The 12,682-nt window shown below is 38.5% G+C and overlaps 1 protein-coding gene across 8 annotated transcripts in view; it reads right to left on the reverse strand.

The window, feature by feature from the left end:
* Positions 1–12,682, reverse strand: part of abi1a (abl-interactor 1a) — a 77,403-nt gene that overhangs the window by 19,403 nt on the left and 45,318 nt on the right. For 5 of the 8 annotated variants that reach the window (XM_073054698.1, XM_073054694.1, XM_073054691.1 and 2 more), the window contains exons 4-6: positions 7,698–7,712; positions 6,420–6,520; positions 1,799–1,942 (exon numbers count right to left, since the gene is read on the reverse strand). In XM_073054698.1, coding sequence (XP_072910799.1) covers positions 1,799–1,942; positions 6,420–6,520; positions 7,698–7,712 — 260 coding nt within the window. The remainder of the gene's footprint in view (positions 1–1,798; positions 1,943–6,419; positions 6,521–7,697; positions 7,713–12,682) is intronic. The other 3 variants (XM_073054697.1, XM_073054695.1, XM_073054692.1) reach the window with 1 other exon arrangement.

The following is a 12,682-nucleotide window of genomic DNA, read 5'->3' on the forward strand; positions in this document are numbered from 1 at the left end:
GAAATAATTACATCGTTCTGATGACAGTTGAAACATTATGGATGAGACTATACATGATTAGAGGAAACAGATTTAATACTTTAAGTCAAAGATCCTCAGGTTAAATAGTTTCTGAAATAATTTTTCACAAAATACATATTTTGGAAACTCTGGTCTCCAAGGACAAAGAATTAAAAATATATATGAATAGAATTGAGAGGCACAAATTCTTATATTACAAGATGTTGGTGGACCTCTTGGGTTCACCCTAGACAAGAGTGATGAACCTATACTACACACAAAAATTACGTTGTCATCCAACTTCTACTAAGCTTCAGGTGACGGACCACTATCCTGACATTCTCCTGTTAAAAATCTTGATGCAATTTTGAATTCATTGTTCACTCAACGACTGCAAGCTGTCCAAGCCTTGAGGTAGCAAAGCAGCCCCAAGCCATGACGTTCCTTCCACCATGCTTCACAGCTGGGACGAGTTTTTGGTGTTAGTGCACAGTGCCCTTTTTCTCCAAACATAATGGTGTGCATTTCTGCCAAAAAGTTCAACTTTTATCTCATTTCTCTACAAAAAATTGCCCCGAAGCATCGTAGAACATCCAGGTGGTCATTTGCAAACTTGAGATGTGCAGCAATGTTTCTTTTTGGAGATGAGTGGTTTTCTCTGTTGTGCCCTTCCATAACACCTCTCTTGTTTAGTGATTTTCTTATAGTGGACACATGAACAGAGACTTTAGCAAATTCTAGAGATTTCTAGAAGTCTTTTGCTGTTACTGTTAGGTACTTTTTCACCACCTTCAGCATTGCACATTGTGCTCTTGGTGTGATTTTCTCAGGATACCCACTCCTAGGGAGAGCAGCAACACTACAGAATTTCCTCTATTTGTAGCTAATTTCTCTTGCTGTGGCCTGATGAACACTCAGATCTTTAAAAATGCTTCTCTGGTCTTTGCCAGCTTCATGCCTCTACAATTCTTCTTCTAAGGTCCTCTGAAAGTTGTTTTGATCAAGGCATGGTGCATATAAACAAATCTTTCTTGAGAAGAGCAGGCTGTCAGTAATCTGACTTTGTGTGTCCTTCTTTCTTAAAAAAAGGGCAGGGTACCTCTATAACCCATACCTCCAATCTCATCGATTGCAACAACCGACTCCAAATAGCTTTTGTGGAAGGCATTACCCTGGAGGTTCACATACTTTATTGAACCTAGATTGTGATTGTTTAAATGGTGTACTCAGTATAGATGAGAATTACAGAAGATCAGAGCACATTTTAAGAGTAATTAATATAGAAAAACAGGTAATTGCAAAAGGTTCACTAACTTTTTCTTGCAACTGTGTCTAAATGGAGATTATTATAGTACATCAATTAGTGTTTTAAAATCTCTCAATTCACACATGAAAAGTCAGACAGCAAAGCCATTACAGAATTACAATGAGTTTCAAAAGGAAATAAAATTGATGTAAATTAAAAGCAAACAACACTACAAATCAACTGGGGGAAAAATTATTGCCATTTAAAGAATTCATGCTGAATGGGATCCTGGCTTCAACAGCTACAAACCTGAGAAAAATCAAAATATAAGCAGAATTTTCTGTAGACAGTATCCAGAAGGTTTATTAAAAAACTTTCTATACAAGCACTGTCAAATTAGGCCTGATTGCTTTTATGGATGCAAGTAGAATCAATTTAAGCCCAAAACCAGCTTGTTGGGAAGCAAGTTTGCCAGCAGACAAATTGAATTTCAATTACTCTAATATCAACAGAATTTAAAAAACCAGCGATTATCTCATAATAAAATTGTACCTGTGTGTTCTTGGCCTTTGGTTCAGCGATGCTGTTCTAATAGGACTCTGTTGGTTTGCCACATTCCGAGCTGGACTAGTCATGTAATCATTGGGAATGACAGGTGGTTTGACAGGTTCCAAGGTTTTGTAGGGAGTATTTCGTCTGAAGGAAGAGAAAAAAGTCACTTCATAATATCCTACCTTTATCAAGGACAATGAATTTAGCATTAAATTCATAACTAAATACAGTGAAAAGGCAGCATGATTGTTGTGGTTTACAAGGACTTCAATAAGGCCTTTGATAAGGTCCCATATGGAAGATTGGTCCAAAAGGTCATTGTATGTGGGTTTCAAGACATAGTAGCAAACTGAATGCAAACTTGGCTTGGTAATAAGACAGGGGTTTGAATTTGTTATTGGAAGCTGATGACTGTCAGCATATCTCAGGGATCAGTGCCTCAACTTCTTTCGCTTGTTATATACATTAATGGTATTGGTATATCCTATACATGTAAGTATAGGATATACCAAGTTTGCAGAGAACACAAAAGCAGGTGACATTAGTAGCGAAGAGTCTTAGGACTCAAAATAATACTGCTGGTACATAGGGCTGTGCAATAAAATTTAATTCTGAAAAATGTGTAATGATGCATTTTAGGCAGTCACATAAAGGTATGAGATTTACAATCACAAACGGGAGGGTCCTACTGAGGAACAAATGGACCTTGGTGTACAAGTTTAACAATCCCTGAAAGTGGTTCCACAGTTAGAGTGAAGTCCACCTGAGAAATATCATGCCCTGGCTAATTAAGGCAAGTCTGCTGGTGCAAGCAAGTCTTGGTACAACGCTTTAAACAAAATTTATTGGGCCACATCTGAAATAACATGTGCAGCTCTCGTCACCACAATACAGAAGTGCAGACAAGCATAGGCTTAAGATGGGTAAAAAGTTTAGATACAAGGAAAAATTTTTTAATCGCCAGGAGGATGGTTGCAATTTAGAACATACTGTCGAGGATGGCTGAGGTAAGCACCCTCAATATTATGCAGCATCCAGAACCACAAAGACATAAGTCACGGACCGATTGTGGTGAATGGGATTAGTACAGGTGGGTAGCTAATAAGTCAAAAGGGCCTTTTTCCATGCTGTTTGATTCTAAGAACAAAAGCCTGTGTGTACCTACTTTTATGTACCAATATCCTTCATTAAATTTTGTTGAACCAGGTAATCCCCATATGTTCCAAATACCCAGTTAAAATGAAGAGAACTGATTTTGTTGACCATAATCAAGTAGCAAAAGCACTAAAGCCTTAATCCTCGACTGCTTCCAATAGGTTTTGAGAAAATGCAAGACTGGGGCAGTTTTGTCACCTGTCAAGCTGACTGGGATCTTAAATATCTGGCAGACACTGAAAATTATATATTTTAAGTGTAAAAAGTTTGATTTAATTGCAAATGTTTAGAAATAAAATACATTAAAATAAAATTATTTAAACAAAACCTCATTTTCTTTCTAATCTACTGGCCTATAAGTATCAGAGTAATTCTCCAACAGAATATTAAAAAATAAAAGACCCCACCAAGGATGCCATGAACATAGTGACAGATGCAGTACCATCTGTCACTCAGCAAATGCTGCACCTCCCTGTTCTGCACCACAGGAGTAAGTTTGAGATGACGTTTCAATAGATGAGTGCCCAGTGTTCCTTCAAGAGCTGCCAAATCCAGTCAGCAGAAAAATTTATATTTGGTTAACAGCAATCTTATAGAAGTTAGAGTTCTATCCATATTATTATTTCATAAAGCTTTAAATTTAATAAAGGCGTATGCAAAATAGAAATAAAAAAGCAGATTAGTTCTAAACTAAAACATTAACTTTGTACCTAACCTTGGGAAAACTAAAATAGTCCATTTAATACAAGATAATTCATTTGAAATTAAGCAGTCTAAACACAATGGATATGAACAATTCCTGTGCAACTGCACAACTAATTTCAGTAAATTAGCTCTCTCCTTCAAAAGTAGTTAGACAGCATAGAGTCAGAGTCATCCAACACAAACAGGCCTGTTGCCCAACTGTCTGTACCAAACAAGGCATCTTCCTGTACTAGTCAAACCTGCTGCACTTGGCCCATATCCTATCCACATAGCCATTTTCCTCATATGCAAGTTCAAAAATCCCTGAAGGTGGTGTCACCTTCTCCACTACCTTTGTAAAAACTTACCCACATGTCCCCTTTAAATCTTTCTCTCCCATCTTAAATAGGTTGTAAGACTTTTTCCCAGGGTAGTGCAGCACGAATATTATATTCATAACTAATACTCTTATTCCCCAGGGTAGTGGAGTGCAAGAATGACAGTCACCACCTTTTCCATGCCCTTCTTGACATTATAAATATCTAAAGTCACCCCTCCACCTCGCTCACTCCAGGGAACAGTCCCATCTTATCCAGTCTCCCTATATAACTCAAGCTCTCCAGTCCTAGCAACATTGTTATGAATCTTTTTCTGCACCTCTTTAGCTTAATTACATAATTCCTTAACTATGGAAACATAATATTCCAGTTGCAGTCTCCTCTTGTACAGCTGCAACATAACATCCCAACTCGTGTTCAATGTCCCATATAGTGGTATGCAAAAGTTTGGGCACACCGGTCAAAATTTCTGTTACTGTGAATAGCTAAGCAAGCAAATGATGACCTGATTTCCAAAAGGCATAAAGTTAAAGATGACATATTTCTTTAATATTTTAAGCCAGATTACTTTTTTATTTCCATCTTTTACAGCTTCAAAATAACAAAAAAAGGAAAAGGGCCTGAAGCAAAACTTTGGGCACCCATCATGGTCAGTACTCAGTAACACCCCCTTTGGCAAGTATCACAGCTTGTAAACGCTTTCTGTAGCCAGCTAAGAGTCTTTTAATTCTTGTTTGGGGGATTTTCGCCCATTCTTCCTTGCAAAAGGCTTCTAGTTCTGAGTTTCTTGGGCCATCTTGCATGCAACTGCTCTTTTGAGGTCTATCCACAGATTTTCGATGATGTTTAGGTCGGGGGACTGTGAGGGCCATGGCAAAACCTTCAGCTTGCGCCTCTTGAGGTAGTCCATTGTGGATTTTGAGGTGTGTTTAGGATCATTATCCTGTTGTAGAAGCCATCCTCTTTACATCTTCAGCTTTTTTTTTTAAAAAAAAACAGATGGTGTGATGCTTGCTTTCAGAATTTGCTGGTATTTAATTGAATTTATTCTTCCCTCTACCAGTGAAATGTTCCCCGTGCCACTGGCTGCAACACAAGCCCAAAGCATAATCAATCCACTCCTGTGCTTAACAGTTGGAGAGGTGTTCTTCTCATGAAATTCTGCACCCTTTTTTCTCCAAGTATACCTTTGCTCATTGCGGCCAAAAAGTACTACTTTAACTTCATCAGTCCACAGGACTTGTTTCCAAACTGCATCAGGCTTTGCAAACTTCTGATGCTGAATCTTGTGGTGAGGACGCAGTAAAGGTTTTCTTCTGATGACTCTTCCATGAAGGTCCTATTTGTGCAGGTGTCGCTGCACAGTAGAACAGTGCACCACCACTCCAGGGTCTGCTAAATCTTCCTGAAGGTCTTTTGCAGTCAAACGGGGGTTTTGATTTGCCTTTCTAGCAATCCTACGAGCAGTTCTCTCAGAAAGTTTTCTTGATCTTCTGGACCTCAACTAGACCTCCACTGTTCCTGTTAACTGCCATTTCTTAATTACATTACAAACTGAGGAAACGGCTACCTGAAAAGGCTTTGCTATCTTCTTATAGCCTTCTCCTGCTTTGTGGGCATCATTTATTTTAATTTTCAGAGTGCTGGGCAGCTGCTTAGAGGAGCCCATGGCTGCTGACTGTTGGGACAGGGTTTGAGGAGTCAGGGCATTTATAAAGCTTTGAAATTTACATCACCTGGCCTTTCTAGTGAACAAACCATAGCCCTAACAAGATAATTAAGGTCTGAGACCTTGGCAAAAGTTATCTGAGAGCTGAAATCTCTTGGGATACCCAAACATTTGCATGGTGCTCCTTTCCTTTTTTCACTTTAAGATTCTACAAAACAAAAATGATACACTAATCTTGCTTAAAATGTTGAAAATAACATTTCATCTTTAACTTCATGCCTTTTGGAGATCAGTTCATCTTCTACTCACTTAGCTATTCACAGTAACAGAAATTTTGACCGGGGGTGCCCAAACTTTTGCATGCCACTGTAAATCCATACACCATGATCCGTTCTCCTTGGATCATGACATTCAAGGGATTATATACCTGCATCCCTAGATCTCTGTTCTACAATTATACAAGGCCCCGTCATTCACTGTGTTTGTTTTGCCCTGAGTTAACCTCCCAAATGCATCACTTTGCATTTGTCCAAGTTAAATTCTATCTGCCTTTCTTTTGTCCACTTTTCTAATTATCTACATCCTGTTATAACCTTACGCAATCTTCATTGTTCACCTTAAACACAAATTTTGGCATCATCCACAAACGTACTAATCATGTCTACATTCTCATCTAATTCATTTATATGACAAACAACAGTGGACCAACGCAGCATGCAATTGGTCATGAATTGGCAAAATGCTAAACCATGCTTCCCCGAAGTTTACAACATACCCTAAAGTTCCACGTCCAGACATCGGAGGACTTGGTGGTTTTTGCGTTGGTGGATTTGTCCTAGTGAGTGTGCCTGATCTTGCAGGCTGGTTACCTCCATGCTGCAACAAAAAAAACCATATAATTAAGGAATGCTTTTTTGAAACTAGCTCAATTAAATCACAATCATTTATCCTTTAATAAAATGAACCACAATCTGTTGAACTTAGAATAGTCGAAAAAAAATCAATTCAGCCTGTGAAAACCTCATTAGTTTATATAGATAAAAGCAGAGAAGCCTCAATGTAGTGCTTTTGGTAAATTGGCTGTTTTCAGAAGTTTACTGTAATTAGCCTCCAAAATAATAAATTGTAGAACTTCCTAAAGCATGATTGTTGGAAGGATCTACTAAAGTGTCAGTACAAAATAGCAAAGAAATAATAAAACCTTTAAAAACCATTCATAAACTGAACATGTTTATATATTTCTCCCTTAAATGGCTATGATGCTACTCAAAAGCCATTGGGCCGCAGTAAATTTTCATGATTGCTCTGCAGAATTGTGGACTGGCAATCATAAGTCTGTTTTGCAGACAAAGCTATAAAAAGTGAGATTAATTTCAGTAGTTCTTTTGACCAATGTGATCACAATGGGCCAAATGGCATCATTTCATATGTTGTAAATTTAAAGGATTTTTTCATTTTAAATAAAGCAGACAGAAATGTGCCCAAAGTGAAATGCAAAATATCACCATTATGACTTAGTTATCATCCAGGTACAAGGATAAATATTAGCCTAGTTGAAGAGTTGCAAAGCATTTCCCAGCAAAAAGTTGCAATAAAAAAATTCTCAATTGAAAAACCTGAAGTTTACAGAAAAGTAAAGCTTTTGCTTTAAAACCGAAGTACAGACGAAAGAATAACATCCTGTGAAGTGTTCTTTCAATTAGTCCATTTAAGTTATATGTGTTTTTATGTACAAATTTTTCAGGGGTATATAAAGCGAAATAAGAGTAGAATAATTTGCTTCATTAAAATGTTAGGGTGTCGGTAAAATTCTTCAACACATCCAAAAACCCCAAATTCAATTAACTGTCCAACAGTGAAATCTCGTGAATTTTGCCATTAATTTACAACAGCATTCTTTAAAGACAGCTCTTGCTTTAATTGTACATTTATCACATTGGAAAAGCCAATTGAAATAATGCATTTATAATCCCATTATACCAAAAAGACATGGGAACAGAGGTTTCATTAGAAATTTCAACAGTGCACAATGAAAGGAAACTGTTTGTCTTACCTTGGCTTTAAGCCACTTAATGTTGCCAAAAAAGGAGAAAAAAAATAAAGGAAAATTAACCACATATCATTAAGCTTGGCAGAAGGAAGCTAAACAAATTCACTATAGAAACTAAGCAACACAACTGATAATTAATACTTAATGTTTCCTGTCATTCAGCAAATGGCACACATTAACAAGCAAATCAATTGAGGTACTGGGAAATAAATAGGTTCCTCTTCAATTAACACTGAGATAAACATTCCTACTCTATTTGTAAACTAAAAGCCAAGATTACATGAGCACGACTGCCAAGTACTTGACAGATTTCCAACAATTCAATCTCAAGATCAATTTATTTTGCCATAAGTAAAACAAATGAGGGCCCAAGGCAATCAATACCCATTCACAACTGGCATTTCTATTAACTGAAATACATTCTAAAGCTCAGATCACTAAAGTTCAAGCTAAGATGAAGATGAACACGTGATCAAGAATTAGACTGTTTAATATCTTAATATGCAAATCTGCATGTGAGAATGAGGTGGTGCATAGTGTTCATATATTGAATATCCCATAAGGTTTCTCCAGCAAACAAAATTTAATGTTAATGTTATTTTAATGCACAAGATAATTCTTCCTTGTATTGCATATTCTTCGATACTTTTGGCAGCTATAACACATTCCCACTGCCACATCTTCCTCTCACAATCCTTTTCTGTTTTCCACACAGCACCTCTCTAAAGACCTGATTCAGTCATCCCTGTCCAGCCCTGACACTTACCCCCCTACAACTATTGCAGGTGCTACACAAGTTCCTACACCTCCCTCATTAGCCAATGATCCGAATAGCCCTTCCTGGTGAAGCAGAGATTCACGTACACCACCTCCAGTCTGTATATTGTATTCTGCGCTCTCAATGTGACCTCTTCCACTGAAATCAAGTACAAGCACGTAGGTTTTTTTTTGTCCTGGAGTGGAGGCAGTTAAGACATTATTTGGTTGCATGAAGTTGAAGTTATGAGTGAGATAGAATGTAGGAAGCTTTTCACTATGAAAGGTTCATAAAACTAAACTTAGGGAAAGGGGTCAGAGACTGAGAGGAGAATAGGAAACATTCTTCAGCCAGAGAATGGCAAGTAGTTAGAATGCAGAGACTAAGAATAGTTGAAGCTGTGACACTGACAGCATTTAATGTTTAGATGAGTGCTTGAATCAGTCAGGCATGGGCCATGTGCTGGGTAACTGAGTTATTACAGAAGTTAACAACAAGATTGGACTGCACTATTGCTATGATTCCCTTCAGGCTTACTGGGGAAGGCCAGTTAAATTGAAGTTCATCTGCTTGGCACGTATAAAACTTTGGAAGTTAACCAAGTGTAGCTCCAGTGTGCAGAGATACAGCTGAAAATTTGTTGTGCACCGTTTGCCCAAGACCCAGTTAAAGTATAACTTGACTCAATTCAAATAGTAAACATACGCCAAATAAGCATGCGGCTTTTCCTTCCTCAAATATTATTTTAATTTTTATTGTTTGTATTTTCTTTTCATTGTTTCACTTCCACCTCTGGAGTATCTCCATCCTTAGGTACAGAATCTGTCAATTAATAAACCTTGCACAAAGTAAAGGTGCCAATTTTAAATGGCATGACTGAACAGCCAAAAGTTCAGCTCCAGCCTAATTAATGCCATAAATTATGGTACATTTGCAACAATAAGTAAAGTGGATGCACGACAAAAAATTTAAATGGATGTTGTTGTCGACTTGGACTTTAGCAAGGCATTTGACAAGGTCCAGCATGGGAGGTTGGTCAAGAAGGTTCAATCTCTCAGCATTCAAGACAAGGTAGTAAATTGGATTAAGTATTGGCTTTGTGGAAGAAGACGGAGTGGTAGTAGACGGTTGCTTCTCTGACTGGAGGCTTGCGACGAGTGGCGCGTCACAGAGATCTGATAATGTGGTTAACTGGATCAGCAAATTGGCAGATGACACAAAGACTGGGGATGTCGTGGACAGGATGGAAGGCTACCACGGCTCACAGAGGGATCTGCATCAGCTAGAAAAGTGGGCTGAAAAAATGGCAGATGGAATTTAATGCAGACAAGTGTGAGGTTTTGCACTTTGGTAGAGCCAACTAGGGTGGGTCTTAGAAAGTGAACAGTAAGGCACAGAGGAGTGTGGCAAAACCAAGGGATCTGAGAATACAGGTCCAAAATTCATTGTACGGTGTCACAGGTAGACAAGGTCATAAAGAAAGCTTTTGACACACTGGCCTTCATAAATCAATGCACAGGAGATGGAATGTTATGTTGAAGTTGTACAAGACATTGGTGAGCCTAACTTGGAGTATTATGTGCAGTTTTGGTCACCTACTTCCATCCGGAAAGATGTAAACAAAGTTGAAAGAGTACAGAAAAATTTACAAGGGTGTTATCAGATCTGGTGGACCTGAGTTATAAGGAAGGATTGAATGGATTAGAACTGTATTCCTTAGAATGAATTAAGACTGAAAAGAGATTTGATCGAAGTATACAAAATTATGAGGGGTATAGATTGGGCAAATGGAAGCAAGCTTTTTCCATTAAGTTTGGGTGGGACTACAATCAGACGTCATGGAATTAGTGTGAAAGGTGAAAAGATTAAGGGGAATACTAGAGGAAACCTGCACTCACAGGGTTGAGAGTGTGTGGAGAGAGCTGCCAGCACAAGTAGTGCATGTGAGTTCGATTTCAATCAAGAGAAGTTAGCATAGATGATGGTGGTACAAAGGGCTATGGTCCCAGTGCAGGTTGATGTAAGCAGGCAGTTAAAATGCTTTCAGCATGGACTAGTTGGGCTGAAGGGCCTATCTCTGTTCTGTACTTCTGCATGACTCTAGAACTGGCATGTGAAAATCATAATTCAGCAAATGTAGTGCCAGCTACTTTTAAAACAGAACAATATTGAACATAAGTATCTTTGTATGTTACAAAGTCAGATTAATTAATGAGTAAAATCTAGAAATCGATATGTTGAAGATCAAGCTCTAATATTCTGTGCTAGCTAGTTTCAACCAGGGCTGGAGCTTTCACTCAAGCCAAGAAAGTTTGGTTGCTTTAAGTGTATCATCTCAGGACAGCACTGAGAAGTCAGTGCCTGTTTACAAACAGTGTACCATTTCAGGTCCATTGAGTACTTGTGCTACAGACTCCAGAATATCATAACGCTGAATAAAAATCTCACCAGAACCCAAACAAGTGCCCTGTCAGTCATTAGCAGGTGGATTTCAAACATCAGAACTTTAAATTAATTTCAAATCAAGCTGTCAGATATAACATGTTGGCTACACAGGTGTTGAGCTAATACAGCAAGATTGTAGTGTTTTCTGTATTATTCACAGCATTTATCTAATTGTCTGTTGCAACTTCTAAGCTATAGCTCAGCATTCAAATCATTGTTTCATTGCTCCTATACATATATGTATCTTTGCATATGACAATAAACTTGACTTTGCTATGAAAGCTGCACCCTTCAATCCATTCATAGGTGAAGAAAACCAACTGCTCAAAGGTTTGGTTGGTTCAGATTCTGACTGCTAATATCAACAGATGTTAACTGAGAACCTGTTTGGTTTCACCACCAAAATTCAGCCACAGATTACTTCAGAACAGCCACAGAACTCTGGCTGAATAATAAATTCAAGAGAATTATGACCATCTCTCTTCATTCATATTAGAAAGATGACACTACAAAGCTTCCTTAAGGTTGTTATAGCCAGAGGGTGGTAATGGGAACAAGCTCCCACTACCTATTAAATGTTCCCAATGGTGTCCACCTCGAATAGCCTCTGACAATCAAGACCAGCTGCTGGCCTTCACATGTGGCTTAGCCACTAAGCACTGCGACACTGCTTCCACTGACAGAAGGAGCAAAGGTGGGTTACTGGCATCTTAAAACCAGTCGCTTCAGGCAGATGAGGTTCATCGGCCATGGATGGCAGCTCATCTGGAAGGAAAATTCTGATCTCAAACCTCTGTTGCCTTACAGCTATACCACTCGTGGGGAGTAAACCCAGAGGGAGATATCCAGAGCTGGAACCCCCAAGGCAGTCAATGAATTCAATGCTGACTGGCAACTCTTGCGACACTGCTGGTACCAGACTGCAATTGGTCTATGCCATTCCTTTGGGTTCATCAGATGTGTGGAGACGGGAAGCTTGGTACAAGGACAACAGCTTGCTCTCCATTTCGTACTGCCCAGGCTTGTGTATCTAGACAGCTAGAATGCAATATCCATGGTCAACTCTAACTGACGGAGGCCCTCAGCTCACCTCACACAAAAATATCCATTGCTTTCTACAGACTGAAAAAATGGGCAAGTAACTAAAGTCTACGAAAAGCAGCTCAAATTCATCTCTTCTGTTCATATGGGAAAAACATGTCATGTATAATAAGATAGCATTTTGTTTAGCTAAAATCAAGACCACCTCACTTTCAAGGTTACTGCTAGAAAGTTATGAACACAAGGCATGTCAATTAAAACATCCTCAAAATGAGAGTAAACTTGACACAAATAAGGCAGCTTTAACTGAAAATTCTTGGTTCAATCAAAGGTGGTATAACTTACCTGAAAATTAGGAGCACTCAAAACACTACAAATTCAGAAGAGTTTTGAAATATTTCAATTAGCAAGGTTAGGCCCTCCTACACATTCCATGCTTCAATTACATTATTAAATAGCTTTAAATTCAAACAAGTCCCAATTAAAATTTTAAGTGCATTTCAAGGGCATAACTAGTCTCATGTACATTTCAAACATGAGGAAAACTGCAGATGCTGGAAATGCAAGCAACACACAAAATGCTGATGGAACGCAGCAGGCCAGGCAGCATCTATAGGAAGAAACACAGTTGACGTTTCAGGCCGAGACCCTTCGTCAGGACTAACTGAAAGAATAGATAGTAAGAGATTTGAAAGTAGGAGGGGAGGGGAAATGAAAAATGATAGAAGACCGGAGGGGGTGGGGT

This window comes from Hemitrygon akajei, chromosome 8, assembly GCF_048418815.1.
Source record: "Hemitrygon akajei chromosome 8, sHemAka1.3, whole genome shotgun sequence".
Lineage (NCBI taxonomy): Eukaryota > Metazoa > Chordata > Chondrichthyes > Myliobatiformes > Dasyatidae > Hemitrygon > Hemitrygon akajei.